This window comes from Platalea leucorodia (assembly GCF_965183815.1).
Source record: "Platalea leucorodia genome assembly, chromosome: 4".
NCBI classification, from domain to species: Eukaryota; Metazoa; Chordata; class Aves; order Pelecaniformes; family Threskiornithidae; genus Platalea; species Platalea leucorodia.
This window is the reverse complement of record NC_138826.1, coordinates 59,310,311-59,326,171: the sequence shown is the minus strand read 5'-3', so window position 1 is coordinate 59,326,171 and position 15,861 is coordinate 59,310,311. Positions and strand designations below refer to the sequence as shown.

Sequence of the window (15,861 nt, the reverse complement as noted above, 5' to 3'; positions counted from 1 at the left end):
TCCACGTGGGCATAACAGTTCTTCTTATGGCAGTGCCCAATTGTCTTTCTCCTTCATTCCTACCCACAGCAAATTATTAATTGGAAATTGGCAAATCCCCAACCCCTCCCCTGGCATTGATGTCCAATTCTGTAGCTGGTTCTGCCTTTGAATGCCCTTGGATATCTCACATGGTGTTAGGAGTTGCTACTTAAGTTGAAGAAAGACTGGAGAACAAAAGTCCTGTAAATGTGATTATTCCCTTTTCATTTTTATGAGAAAGAGACTTTTCACAGAGAGGACGCGTTACCTCTTGTTCTTCCATTGGAATGTGAAAGAGCAGGGCTCCAGAAATCACAGGGCAGCATTATATTGAGTGTAAGTACAGTCCTTTTTAATTTTCCTACTAGGGCAGTTAATCAGCAAGATGATATTCAGACTGAAATTAATTCCCTTGCCATTGACAGAAGCTGCAGTTCTCAGCTCTTCTATCTGCTCTTGCCTCCAGCAGCTCTTAGTCACTAGATGGGGAACAAAAAATGTAGCTGGGGAGGGATTAGATGAGTATAATAAACATGGCCAAGACCCCCAAGGTCTCTGTTAAATAGTAACAATCTCAAGTGACAGATTCCACTTCAAGGCCAGATGGGTTCCTTTGATGTTTATCTGTTTAAACACACTCGTACAGTACCACAGCCTAGGCTGGTGCACTGCTTTTTCTCTCCACGACCCCTCTGCAAAATCTACATGGCTATACCATCTGTTCCTGTTCTGCCCTGTCGTCTTTTCCTAGGGGCTGCCTGAAACCCCTCAAAAACCCTTTATGTTTAAATTTCAGTGTATTTTAATATTTTGCCAGGGAGGAAGTCCCATGGAAAAGATTTAAAATAAATTTTAAAGAGAGAGAGAGGAGGAAGAAAGCAAGTGCTGGTAACGTTTCCTTGTGGTGCCTTTTTCTGCCTATTGATGGAGCTATTGGGGAAAGTGAGTAGTTTGGACACAGCTATAGCACTAGGAAGAGGGGATTTATTTGGTGTGTGGGGCAAAGGACGGTGTGGGACTCATACTGGAAGCATCAAGTCCCAAAACGACTGTGGTAATTGCCATTCGTGCTTGTTCTGCCTTAGGAATCATCTTCATTTTCAATGATTGTCCTTGCTACAAAAAATAGAAAGGATAGGTGGGAAGTATTTGTTCAAGTACTATTGGAAGTTAAAGGAGCAAAAATAAGACAGGTTTTAGATCCTTTGTTTGTCTCTAAATCCACCTAGTATACACTGCTTACCACATATATCTTGAAGAGATAATACACCACAACTGTCTTCCTTTATGTTAAAATATACAAGTCAGTAGAGAAAGAGGAAAAGGAACATGTGTAGGAGCAAGCATAAATTCTAGAGGGAAGTCTCAGTTTTTATAAAAATGTGCCTGTACACTTTCCCCTGCCTTCTGAAGATAGGTCCCTGGTATCCAAAAGGACCTTAGTCAGTGGTTCTAACAAGGCCACAGGAATACGCAGCAGCAGCAGCAGCAGAGGGGAGCACTGAACGCAACTGCTACGTTTTCTGGAGAAAGGATGCACTTTAGACCTGTAAGCATGTAACAGTTTATCATTCTTGCGCCGTGGGAGATCTGCTTATTCATCAGCTAAGTCTTTTAAAGCTTGATTCTAGCTTATCTTTAAATAGCCTATGACCCTGCTATAGCACAGACCATTAAATGCTGCTTTAAAGAAAAATGTCTGTGTGTGTGGGTATCAATCAGAGGATCTGTGGATAAGAACATTATTAAAGTGTAGAGATCACACCCCTAAGCTGCCTAATGAGGCACAACCCACAAACAGTAACAATTAGTCAAATTGTTTCCAGCTTCCTTCAGTTTTACTGTTCCTCTTTTGGAAAACATTAAAACTTTCAGGTATAACAGTGATGTCCTTTAATATTAGGCTGTTGGAGGAAATTTCTCTTGAGAGAAGGCTAACTTGACAATGTTGTGCTAGAAGAATGTCTGTCTTTCCTGGCAATGCTGTGGTTTGTCGGCCAAGCACAGTCATTCTCCAAGGACCCATAGCTTCTGCCAGAAAAAAAGGTTTTGTAATTTGAAAGGCAGTCTTACTTGGGAAGGTAAGCAGTGAAGGTATTTGGAAAGGATCTGAAATTCAGAGCAGACTGGAAAATGTGGTCACAGTGTATGTCTTTCTGAAGACCTGTGGGGAGTTTCTAAAGGGCAGACCCAAACACTTTCACACTCACAAATCACAGGTGAACTATAAAACATCATGAAAAAAATCATTGTACTTTATTATTTCTTTATACCTATGAGGATTCTGTGAGCTGTGTTTTTCTGCTGATTCTTGGCCTTAGAAATACCAAGTCTTCTGTTTTCTGTTTGTATTCTGGAGGCCCTTGACAAGTTCTTTTTTTATGCTATAAAAATCAGTGTGCCTTTCCCACAGAGGAAGAGATGAAGAGCTGTAGAGCAGGTTACAGCCTTATCACGCTGTTGTGGCCATCTAGCCAAGTGAAAACCTTTTTGGTATTTCAGATGTCAAAAGGGAAACAAAAATATAAGAAAGAAAAACAGTGAGGCTAGCTTCATACCTCACAGGTAAATAAAAAAAAAAAAAAGTGGAGTGTCTTCATACATACATGTGTGTGATAGAAATTTATTTTCTGCTTTACAGTTCATGTGTGTCAAATAAATTTAGTTTAGGTGTAATCATGTCACAATTGAAATTCAGAAATCAAGATGCTGTTAATTGTGCTTTGTCAGTGGAAAGTACTATATCCAAATGAAAATGGGGCATGAATTTAGGCTGGCAGAAAGTAGTTAGCTGGAAGGAAATAAAATTGATTTCTGTTTTCTTTTTTTTTTTTTTTTTTTTAAATGGTGAGATTTTCAGTGGCCACAAGAGATTAGCCCTCTTGCATTTTTATACCATCCAAACTTTGGTTTCTCCGTCAGCAGAGTGTTCTCTCACACCATGCTTGAAGTGTGCATTTCAGCTAACTCACCTGCTGAGAAGAGAAGGAAAGAACTGCACCTTGCTCCACCATACCTGCTGTAAGCTTTTCCCAGAGGTTTTCGTCAAGGAGCAGGTCTTCCCATGTAAATACAGGGTAGAAGGACTCTGGCCTCCTGTTTTATATCAGTAGCTTAACATCTATCTATTTCTTTTAGGGTTGGAAAACAATTAGCTGAAAAATTAGAATGAGTCTATAGAGCTCATAGAAACTACAAATTGTATATGGCTTGTGGTTTTTTTCTTAATAGAGGATAATGGAAGGGGCTGTCAGAAGCCTTACCTTTCTTCTGTGTCTTGTCATTGGTGCTATTTCTGAACAGGACACTTTATTATTTTATTTTTTTTCCTCCCCTCTGGTTCATAACGAGTTATAGCCAAAAAAGCATGTGGTAGTTGTAGCCTCTGAGTCATAGATGTCTGTCCGTGCTCTAACTCAGGAGATGATAGGGACAATGAAGTAGGATTGGCAAGATGTACTATAAATTTGAAGAGTGGAGTAGAGATTCAGTAGGCCATATTGGTCTAGGTCCCAATACAAAAGGGTAAGAGAATGAAATAAATGAGATATATAAAAAGTAGTATTGCATTAGTAAAAAGCAGGATTAGTACAGAGGGAGATATTAAGCATGGAGTAAATACGTTAAAGCAGGATTAGCAGGAGTAATGCAATTCAAGTTTAAATGTAGGTTTTTAAATGAAGAGCAGCAGGAATTACTGCAAATTATTCCTGAAGTATAGTAGGCAGATGACTGGGGGTACCTCAAGACAGCACGTTTAGCACGTCAACACTGGAGCACACAAACAGGGCCGGCTGGCCTGCAGTGGAGCTGCATAAGTCTGGGAAGGCAGGTTCTAGCTCCAGTGGAGCGAGCTGTCCTACTGGTTGTGTTTCTGCTCCTCCTGAATTAATTTAGCACGTTTAGCTTTTCTTAGAATGCAGAATTCTAGAGCAGCCCATGGGTTGCTCATTGCATAAGAGGTGGGAGAAACGCCCTTGGTGCCAGCTGCCACGAGCTGCTGTTTGGTAAAATATGGGGCCCCTGATGATGGGGACCAGGAGAACAGACTCTCAGTTTTGCACAATTGCTGACTCAGAGTTCCTTGAGATTTCTTGTCTTCAGTGTTGCAAGAAAGCTGAAAAATGGCATAAGAAACCTTTTGCAGTGAATTCTTTTTCCTCCAGAGGATCCCAGGAGACTGGGACTGTTGTATAGGTATGTCACTCATCATCTGGTATAGGAATTCTGTTGACTAGGAAGATAGAAGTGTTTGAATAAGAAACAGAGTACATTTCTAGAGCTTAATCACTAGCTTACTGGAAATACATTAGGCCAAATTTGACCTACAGTGTTTCTATTTTGAAGACCAGCAGAAAATTGCAACTGTATAATTTGTGTACGCAGCTCAAGAAATACATACGTTCCAATAATTCATGTTCTTTTCATCAGCCCTTGTTTATCTCTCTCTGTGGTATCTGTAGTCAACGCTGTATTTCTCATAGGCTCTGTTTTTGTCTTCTCTGCATCCTGCTTCTCAGTCTGCAACACCTACAAACTCGGCATCCAACCTCCCCACACACAGTTTTTCCCACGCTTGTTACCTAGTTGTTAAATCTTTCTGCAGTGCTTGAAGTTGAGGCTTTGAATAGATCCAGTTAGGAGTTCCTCAGGCACAGCTGACAAGTTTTATAAGACTTTATATGAAATTAAAAAAAAAAAAAAAAAAAAAAAAAAAAAAAAAAACAAAACACCAAAAAAACAAATGCTTAAGAAACTAATTTTGTGTTTGCACTTCCCTAATCCACATTTTTGTGTGGATTTAGTGATGGGGAAATGTGTTGGCTTAGATGCTTCAGTAAATGAATCCTCCTTTTTCTATCCAGGGCAATCTCCCTATGTTTGTGGCCCTATCAGTAAGTTTTAACCACAGACTACAGGGACTGGAGCTCCTTGTAAAGCAATCAGGCAGCTCAGTCTCTGCTTGAGATGCATTTTGGGGGCTCTCTGTGGAATATGGCAGTCAGGGCGCATAGAGGAGATCCTGACAGAGGCACTGCAGACTGCAAAGTTTGAGGGAAAAATCAGTCAGTGCTGAATCCAGGCCACTCCAACGAGGCTGTTTCTGGCATCCTAGGCAGCTCCTTTAAAATTACCTCTGGTACCTCCATGGCATGCTATGGGCCACGGGGTCTCTGCCACTCGCAGGCAAGCTTTTTCTACAGAGCACCAAACATCCATTTAGACTGGAACAGCTTTTAACGTCTACTGAATTTGGCTGGGTTCAAGCTGATGACTTCAAGGCTGAAAGCAATGTCATTAGCAAATTCATGAGGAATCCACCCTCCCCCAAAGGTACTAATGTTTTACCAGAAAAATGGAAACTGTTTCCTGAAAGCTAATTTATTAAATGAAGTTGTTATTAACACATAGGGTGAGCCTTCAGTTCTTTCACAGAAGAACATTGTCTTTTCTGCCTTGCTCTGCCTTTTCAAATGTGTTCTGAGTGAGACATCATCTCCTTAAAGCAGCTACTCCTACTAGCCAAGATAAAACATTAAGACTGGTATAATAAAACGTTCTAATAATAAGACTCCTACAGTTTTGTGCTTTCCCTAGCCAATGCATCAGGGGATTTACAGATGGATACACAAGCAGATAATCTGAGCATGCTCCCTTACCTAAAAATTTGCACCTTGAAGGATCCCTGAGTTTTACCCCAAGTTCTACCTGCAGTGACCTTGGTGAATCTTAATTCCTTGTAAAAATAGGTGACAGATAATTAATGATTGGATTAATTATGGATGATGATTTTTTCCCCAAGGTGGGTTGTTGGTTAAGAAAGATAGCAAAGTATTGGCAGCAGAAAGGGCAAAACCTAAAATTTGTGCTTTCTTGCCTTTCTACTCAACTCCCACTGAGTATGTCCAGAATGTCTGGTAAGGACAGCATGGAGACTGCCTTCAAAATCTGACTCACATGCTCTGCTGTTGGTGATCCTTTAAATTCAGCATGAGGCATTGCCAGAATGGCCATTTTGAAGCACCCGGCATGCCCCAGGGCGCAGGGCAGGGAGCGCCCCTCCATGTGCCACCAGGCAGGCTGGTCGCTGGGGTAGTCTATAGCTGGCTGCAAGGAGCCATGAGGCTGAAGGAGGAGCATGTCATGTTTAAGTCTGCTCCAGAAACAAGTGTTTTGCAAATGATATAGACATCACCATTAGGCTATTGCATATGGGAAGAGTCTGTCTCTCCTCCACCATATGCGAATGTCGACTGAGATATGTGACACTCTTCACAGGTCTGTGAGATAGTTTGGGTGATATGATGACGATGATCTCTGTTCCTGTTTAGCCCAAGCCTTGCTGTCTGCCTACAGATTGTTTCCTCTTTCTTTTTGCAGGCTTTTTAGTGCAATTTTAGAACAAGCAACCAAAGCAGATGGGGGGAATTCAATAGGAGGAAAAGGTGCCGGATTCGATGTTAAAGCACTGCGGGCTTTCCGAGTATTACGTCCGTTACGGCTGGTGTCTGGAGTTCCTAGTAAGTAACATCATTGTTTTTCTTTTATGTATGTCTGTGGTGTGACATGGGACAGCAGTAATTTGTGTAACAGTTTTGAAGATGGAGCATGATGCAGATTATTTTTGGTGTGTGTGGGAGGCCTTTTTTCGAATTAATGTAGATTCATGATAAACGTGATATTAATCAAAGGGTGACCAAACTAGAGCTGAAGGGGAATGAAAGTTTCTTGGTACCTCAATCTGATTGTGCAACCTTTGTAAACAATGACAGTGGGAGATCCAAGATTTTCATTATTTCAAGCAAAAGATCCTTTAAATAATTGTGAAGTTATAGCGCATTGTTGGTATTATAAATACTTGACCTTGATGGAAACGCTGTATGGTCATTTGTGTTGATTTTGGAGGGAGAGGAGCTTTTTCATTAAAATTGCATTTTCCTCTTTGCATGTGATGTTCTGATCAAGAGCGCTGGGAACAATTAAGAACCACCAGGACATAGGGCAATGACACAGTCATGTTCTCTGTTAGTCTTATTTGTTTAAATTATTTGTAATGCCTCTGAGAAAGTCCTCAAGCAGCTTTTGATAGTCTGACATCCATTTTCTTATTTACAATGAAGGTATGAGTAACTGGAAGTCTGGTAATTCTAATGTGAAGGTGGAATACGCACATCACAGTGTGAGGGGATTATATCATTTGGCTTGAGAGTTTTTTATAGATGGGACATATTGGCCTTTTGGACAGAGGGCTAGTTGAAAGCTGTCATTGCTTTCCATGTTTATAGTAATGAGAGATGTAGTTAGCAGGAAAGGAGTTAATCTTCTCCAGAATAGCTGGGGAGAGAGCTTTGTTTATTTTTATTTGGGGAGTTTGCTAGTTTGATAACTTAAAGTACTTCTAACCTTAGTCATTCAAAAAACTTGAGTCAAGTTACCATAAACTCTCTGAGATAATCTTAAAAATATTGATTTATTTGTTAGGGAAAAAAAGCGTGAGGTTCTTTTTCTTTGGCTTGTTTTCTGACGCGCTATGTTATATTAAAGCCATGTTTGTAGGCTTTTCTCCACAACCATAAAGGGTAGAAACTTTTTAAATCAGAGGTAAGAATCTTTGTGGGAGGAGCTGAAGTACTGATAAAAGCAAAAAATACTGAGACAATTGACAGCACTACTATTTTGTCTCATAAAAAGCCATGCTTGGTAACCTGTCTGCAAGGCCTCAGCTTGTGCCCAGCTTGGGGTTACTTTGGGCATCAGTGGGCGAGTAGGAAATATTGAAAAGTAAATGCTATCTATTAGGCAACTAAGGACCTTCCCCTCTGATACAGAACTAACATCTACTATTCATGCCACCTCTGTTTGGGATTACTGCATGGGTTGATTCATGCAGACAATCGTGTACCGTGCGATACCTTCAGTCCATTCAGAATGCAGCTCTGCTTTTGGCCAGATTTGTCTCATGAAGTGTATTCTGTCTGTGGTCTTCAGTCTGCACTGGCACCGACTTAATTCCTGGCTGTAAATTAAGGTTTTGTTGTTCTTTCCTAGTCCTTCTCTGATCTAAGTCTTTTGGTGCTTTCTAGTTGCGTGCCCACTGTACGGTAAGGGGAAGGCACTTGAATTTCAACATCTATGAACTGGAGCATTCTTGGTGAGATGCTGCTTACTCTGGGACGTATTCTGAGTGTTGTTCTGACATAGGCTGAGCTTAACTGTGCTTTTAGTTCTTGCTGTTTTGGAGAACATGTGTTCCCCAAGACAAAGGGATTTTGTTACTGCTGTTCAAGTCTCTTGACTACTGCTCTTAGAGGACCAGAGGAAGCTGAGGGAGTCAAATGTGACACAGTTCATACCCATATGCATATATGATCTCGATCCCAGTGTAGACTATCTAATCATCCATTTGTGGGTTTTCTCATCAAGAGAATTAATTAATTTGCACCAGAGCAGAGCAAGGGAGCCTGGTGCATGCTAACGAATATTTGGTCTAGGCAATGAAATGCCAGTCCAGTGTGAAGCAGGCAAACCATCAACTGGACCTGACAGGCGTTCTCTATTAGACTTTATGGTTTTGACCAGGGACGTATTTATTGAACCAGGCTTCTTTGGGGCTTGTGTGGCTTTCAGAAACCCTCCTGAGGTCTGTAGCTAATACAGCCTCAATCTTCACTGTGCATTTTTGAATTGTACAAATGCCTGTTGATTAGCCTAGATAGATGTTATCACATCCATATGTATTAGAGCGTAACTTTTCTCGTGAGGCCTTTTAGATGAGATTGCCTAAATAGTACATTACAGGACTACATTATTACATAATAAGTTAGTGCAGAGGTTTAGAAGTCAAATCTCTGGGTCTCATTCAAGTTCTGTCCTTGAGACATTATAAACACCAGTGGATGAGTTACCGACATTGCACTTGCTGTGTTTTGCCATCCATAAAAAAATGCCTTTTGCTTCCTTCCCCTTCCAAAATGTAGTAGACTTTTGTCTGTGAGGAGATGACCCACACAGATTTGTCCTAAAATTACATGAATGTTACATGCACTGCAGTTTCTTCTCTTTCAACAGACTCTGTAAGTATATGGAAGCGGCATCTCATTAGTAAGAGGGGATCCTCTGGGTCATTGGCAGCCGCCTTCTGCATGGAAAGCCCAACATCTGCTGCTTGGCTTGAGGTCCAGATCTAACTACCACTATTTGGAAAAAAAGAAAAGTGTAAAGCACAATAATTCTTATAAACCAAATTTATGAAGCACATGGTTAATTTTTGCACGCAAATCTTAAACTCCTCAGGATTGGGTTGGGAAATAGGTTGTCTGAGGTGGGGAGATTGGCTTGCAGCATGGAATCATTTTTTCTGAGTCAAAAGGAGTTTGCGTGTTTTGTTTTTTTTTTTCCCTCTGGCTCAATCCATAGAAAATAATCCAATTTAAAAGGGACATCTTTTGTATACAGGCTTGAGCATTTAAAGACCTGTTTCAGAATATAGAGAGTTTCCACATAAGTATGATTAGAAGTAGGGGAAAACATATGAATTGCCATCTAAAGTAAATTACTAGTGTCTGCATTTTGCAGATAGGGACTGAAGTTCAAGGTTTAACACTTTCAGAAGTGGCCTTCTAATTCTATATGTCTCATATTGGCTACCAGTGCTAGATACCTGGGCCAACACGAGTATCTGAAAGCTTCAAATAGATGGATAGAGGATGTTAGCCTCAGAGCTGAGAATCCCTTTTTTCTAAGTCCCATCCATGCTCAGTTCCTGGGACTTGGCTGTCTTTTGCCAGAAAACGTCTCAGCTGTGTAGCGAAGAATTCAGGGACTGTTCAGCACAGAAAGTGATTCATCTGCAAGCAAAGTTGGTTCACCCACAGGCAGATAAGCAAAGGTACCTTTGACGATCTTTGTTAGGATCAAACTGCCCCAGCCCCAAAATTACGTTAGTGCATCCTAAAACCAAAAGGGTTTGAGGTCATGAATTCAGCAAAGCCTGAAGACTACGTCTGGATGACTGTCAAGGGCAAGTAAATATTTCATAATCTTAAAGAGAACAGATGATACTTTTATTCTTTGTGGTTATATGGACATTCACAAAACCACTTGTCATAAGGAAGGAGGGAGACATTTTGTTTAAAAGGTGAGACAGACGTTTTTTACCCATGTCACAAAAGCAATCATAGTGTCATGGGAGAAGCCTTCAAAGGCACTGAATTTAATGTCTTTGGGTTCCCATTACACCTTCAAAAATTGGTGTTAAGTATTTCTACATTTCCAAGCAGTGCAATAGGGATTGATTGGGGTTTTTTAAAAAGCAACAACAACAACAAAACCAAACAAAAAGTAGTTTGAGTTCCTTTCTTGAAAACTTTTTTTATTTTTTTTTATAGTGAGAAGTACAGTTTTTGTTGTGACTGTGTGAGGTGCCTGGCAGAGCAGTAGGTTAGATACTTCACATAGCTCTCATTCCAGTGCTGACAGTTGCTTTGTGAACAAAATAAAATTTAAATGGGATAATTAAGCAAACTCTTTTTTTAATTATTTCTAACTTTTTTTAAAGTTATACTGCTGCTGGAAAAATTATCCACTTCCAGTTTGTTTAGCCTGGCATTAACTTGTAAATTAATGGTGAATATTTTCAAAAGCACATAGATGACTTAGGTTTCACAGTGGCAAGTCACTTTCGAAAATTAGGCATAAGCACTTTATATCATTGATATGCAGGCTAGACTTCACTGTTCAACTATTCTGTTACTGTCATACTAGCCTAATTCTTGTAGTGCATACTTTATTTCAGTTGCTGAAAGAACTTTACTGCTGGTGTACCAAAGCAGTCTCCTTGGGAAAAAAAAAAAAAAAAAACACACACACACACAAAAAAACCCCAAACCAACAACTTCACATGTGCATCATAGCACCCATCTTAATGTGACATTAAGATCAATATATTGGCTTGAAAAAGGATAGAGAAGGAAAACAATTCCCTTGACGGACATAAGTAGACAAGTGCAAAATCAGCATGTATACCAAAACTTAATTACTTTAGTGTCTTGGAAACTGTTACCCAGTATCTCCTTTGGCAGGAGTAAAGCATTGCAAAGCTTTCTAGGAACAGAATCAAGTCAACCATTTTCTGTCAGGAGTTCTGTTGATTACTCTTCTATCTCCATTTTACATTATTAAATATTTTAAAACTTGTTTTAAACATTTTGTGCTTGAGGAGGGCAAATGAAGCATCTGATTTGGCAATGAAGAAGCATGATCCAATTAAAAAAGAAAATCACTCCTGACTATTGGAAAGAGCAGTTACTCCTACACATGCTAACTCACGCCCATTTAACTCATTAAATTCCATTTATATCACTTTTATTCATACTGTTCAATTATACCAGCTCATACATTCTGTTCATCCTCTTTACATTGCACTTCGTCTTCATGTACCTACATTGTTGCCACTAGTTATTGCCTGCCTGATATTTGCCGAACTTAATTTAAAAGTTCTTCTAGATAACTTGAAAGCCATATAATTTGAGTAGATGTTGTGCTTCAGACTTGTGTTTTCAACAAGATCCTCTGCTGACCCCCCAGGTTTATGTGGGCAGAAGACCATAATATCCTTACCAAAGCTAGCGAGGAAACTTGACTGTTCTGCTAGGACAAAAACTTGCCATATTTTTGTCTTTTCTTTTTTTTGAAAAGAACCACAAAAAGCTAAGCCTGTGATGTGTTTAAGCTTCACTGGAGTCTCCTAGCAGGAGAGAGTTACTCAAAGGCAGTGTAGGTAGGTCTCTAGCACCCAGTGCTTACGTGGTCTGCTGGAGATGGGACAGTCGCATAACTGTGAAACAGAGGGTATGAGCAAAAGAACCTAAGCCAGACCCCCCTCATGACGGTGCAATGTCTTTCTGTCAGTGAAACAACAGCATGTAACTGGCTGAGTATATTTTTTTAGTTAAAATTAAATAAGACCAGAATTTTCATGTATGAATGCCTAGAGATTACTACCTTCACGTGCATTTAAATAACTAACTAGAGCAACTAATTTTTTGGAATGATGCTGTTGAAGTCCATGATTGCTCTGAGTTCATGTGAAAATTGGGCACCTTCAGACAAGGTAAATGAAAAATATGGACATTTTTAGATTTTGGTCTGTGTCATTACAATTAGTCTTCATTTGCCCTGAAATGCTCTTCTCCATGAAAATGTACAATGCTTTCTCAGTCTCAGCAATGTTCTCTGCCCCATATTCATTGCAGTCTTTTCTCATTACCACAGTCTTTTTCCATCCTTATCCCAAACTCTCTGGCATTAATAAGATTGTTTCTTTGAACTTTGTAGTATGTAAGAAAGTATCCTGTATTTACTTGCAATATCCTGATAGATCTGAGCCATTCAGGTGTGTATATATGATGTCACATTCACCACATACAGCAATGAAGATGAGAAGTAAAAAAGCCCCTGAGGGCTCTATGAGAAGAGTAATGCATGAGGAAAGTTTTGCACATTTTGAGAGATGCTGGATTGGAAAAGTGATCCAGCTGGGTTTGTAGTTAATTTGCCATGTTGCTGCAGGTAGGTGAAGCAAGGAAACCCCAGGGGTGATTGGACTGGTTTTTTTCTGTCTAGGTTTCGTCTGTGTGGGACACTGCATAAGTACATTGTACATACTAAATTCCAGTCAGTTTTTGGGGAGAAGGAGGAGAAAACGGCTTACAGATGCTTACAAGATGTTTAGGCTATAGTATACATTTTCCAGTGAAGATTGTTCTTAACTCTAAGACTGGCAATATTTCTTCTTTTAAGCCCCCTTTTTATGGAGCATGATCTAATCTAACAATTTCAAATCATAGGGGACTTCTGTCTGTATGATCTCATAATTCAGAGATAACCCCCACTGAAAGAAAAGTATGAGGGGACTTCTATAGCAAAATATAGAGTAACTTACAGAGTTTAAGACAGTAGGGACATGTCAGACTCACCATGGTAATCCTCCTTACATAAGACTAAGCAAATCCTCTATTTCATGTTTGATTCCAGGACTCTGAATTTGCTCTTGAATCATTTATAACAAATGGGGTTTTGATGCTTGTTGCCTATCAGAAGGCCTTTGAGTGCTGTGAGCTAGAAACTGGTACTGTACTGAAGACTTAGTCTTGAGCTACACCTGATTTGGAGGTAGTGTACCTAACTGGGGGGAACAGACATGTTTTCTCTCTTGTAATCCTTGTAAAGCCGAATTTGTCCAGAGGCCAAATTGAAGGCAGGTGTAATTGAAGCATCCTCAAAGGCACTCTACCCTGTGTATGGAGAAGGCAAGGCCAGTAGATAAGGATCAAGCACCATGCAGAGATCCCAGTTCCTGCTGCAGGCACACTGCTCCTGAAATCTTATGTTCTGCTTGTACTGTATAAAGCAGGGAGAATGAAATGGTGATTAACTACCCTCAAATGCCCTCTCCCAGGGGAAATTCACTATTCTCTTCATGTCGACTCGGGTGTGCTAAACTACTTTACTGGAGGGTGAGGATGGGACCTAGAGCAACTCTACAAGTTGTTAGTTCTTTCTGTATCTCGGCGTGCCACGGTGACATTCGCCTTATTCCATCCCCAGCACCTGACTATCTGGCCTGTGATTGCCCTTCTGCTTGGGCTTGTGATGCCCTTGCCAGCCACTGAGTTAATGCAGCTCAGTCTATTGCAATGATTCCATTTTGTAGCTGTTGAAATAAACACACCTAATGCAGTTATTTGGCTTGCATTTGAGATTTATTTTTTTTAGTGCACAATTGAAATTTTCAACTGTAATTTCTCATTGTTTTCTGCACAGCCCAAGAAAATTAACACCACTTTACATAGTTGAGGAAATAATGTAATTGAGGTAATAAACACAGAGAATTCAAGAAATCCAAAATGACATCTCTTTTGAAAACCATGCATTTTTGGATTATGGCAAAGAAATGTGAGCCGTTGCCTATTTCTATACATTGAATAGCACATATTAAGTCTTAAGTTTTAAGCAAATACTAACTGGCAGTCAGGAAGACAATTTTTTTTTTTTTTTTCAAAATGTGTATGCTTCTGGCAAGTATAGTTGACAGTCATCTGTTTTGCACACAGTTTGTGTTTATACACTGTCACTAGTGGAGCTAGGGGCTTAAATTTCCTCTCCTGATGCATGTGAGGTTATGGTATAAACAGCATACCAGTGGAGAATTCTGGCCTGCCTTCAATGTGAGGAGACAGGAGAAGCGGCCTGATCAAAGCTTCCAAAGTGTGAAAGGTTTGTGTGTAGGTAAAAAAGAGTAGAGTAAGCTGGAGGAGACAGTATACTTGGCAGTTTACTTCCACCAAACCTATATGATAAAGGTCATTGACAACAGAGGGAATTGCTGCAAATATATTTGGGCAAAATTTGGCTTCCAAATCTTAATTCTGCCTTAAACTTTGTTGTTGTTGCATTTAATAATGTCAGCTTTTGCCAAGTCCAGTTCCTTTCTTTTCTCTGGGGCTCTAAAAGCTGTAGGAAACGTGCTCTCAAGCAGATTTCTTACGTCCTCCTTCATTCTTGAACAGGACTTCTCAACCATCTGTACCATCTCTCCAGCACATACAGCACCATGTGAGGACAAGCTGCACCACCTTTCCCATGTCATTGCCTAGCTGTTTTTAATCTCAAGTGGCCAATTTGTTTTGCTTTCATTACAAATGGGAAGGGAGTGGAGAAAAAAGGAGAGAACAGTCTGAACCAAATGTCCTCATTAAGCTTGCTTCTTCATAGTTAGCTTAAAACTCTACACATGCTTGCAAGGCCTTTATTTACTTAAGTCACTGTTACTCAAGGGAGTAATTTGATTCCAGCGTAACATCTCCCATAGGTACAGATCATTCCTGTGAGTAGAGCTTACACAGTCAGGACCTAAAGCATGTTTCCTTGAGTGGTACAACCTGCAGAATGATGTAACTTATGGCAGAAGAGGTTAACTCAGTGTAGTAAAAAGGGGTTTGTCTTAATAAAGAAGATTACTCACAGAGGCACAGGCTTCTTGTTGTAATAAAGGTTTCTCTCATATTTAAGGAATGCCAGTGAAAACGGGGAAATATTTATTATTTGATCTTGGCTATGTAGCTCTTTTAAAAATAGCACTAACTACAAATGTACCCAATAACTCTGTCAGCCTTTATCCTACCAATTACTGTGCATACTGGCATGATTATTCAACATGTCTTCACAACAGAAGAAAACAAAAAATCCCAATACCATAATGTGGGACCACATCAGGGTGTAGGCAGTCCCTTCCAACTGAAGAAAATAAAACCCACGCTGACATCAAAAAGCAGACGTGGAGATAGTCAAAAAATCTTAGCTTGCCTTAGGAAGAGGTTTTTCAGAAGTGCTCTGGATGGATCAGACTTTCTTTCTAGCACCTTTTTTTTCATTCCTCTAGTAATGCCTAGAGTTCTCATTCAGAATGGGTATAGGGCATGGCTCTGGGAGAGAGCCCATGCCATCAAGATGCTTGTCCTAAAGCATCTGAAAATCTAAGAATACCATCTGCTGTCTCCTAAGAACAGTTTGCATTGTTGTTTAGATATGCTTTTGTCTGGACCATAAAGGAGCAGAAGTATACATACAGATTGTAGCTAACTGGTGTCAGCGGGAGTGTGTTGAGTTCCCAGTTGCTCACTTGTAATTGCTGGTTGTTGCTGTCTCCATGATTGGCGAGGGAAGATATTGCTGTCCCAGATCAAAATAGTAAGGGTATGATCTACTCTGTTTTCTTCTTACATTCTCTCCCAGATGACATCTCTACTGCATCTGATGTCGTCCTAAGCTTACATCAAA

At 40.0% G+C, this 15,861-nt stretch overlaps 1 protein-coding gene across 20 annotated transcripts in view; it reads left to right on the top strand.

Moving 5' to 3' along the window:
- CACNA1C (calcium voltage-gated channel subunit alpha1 C) overlaps positions 1-15,861 on the top strand; it is a gene marked incomplete at its 5' end in the record, with an annotated part of 481,188 nt that overhangs the window by 283,482 nt on the left and 181,845 nt on the right. For all 20 annotated transcript variants that reach the window (XM_082309318.1, XM_082309328.1, XM_082309322.1 and 17 more), the window contains one exon: positions 6,403-6,542. In XM_082309318.1, the coding sequence (XP_082165444.1) occupies positions 6,403-6,542 (140 nt within the window). The remainder of the gene's footprint in view (positions 1-6,402; positions 6,543-15,861) is intronic.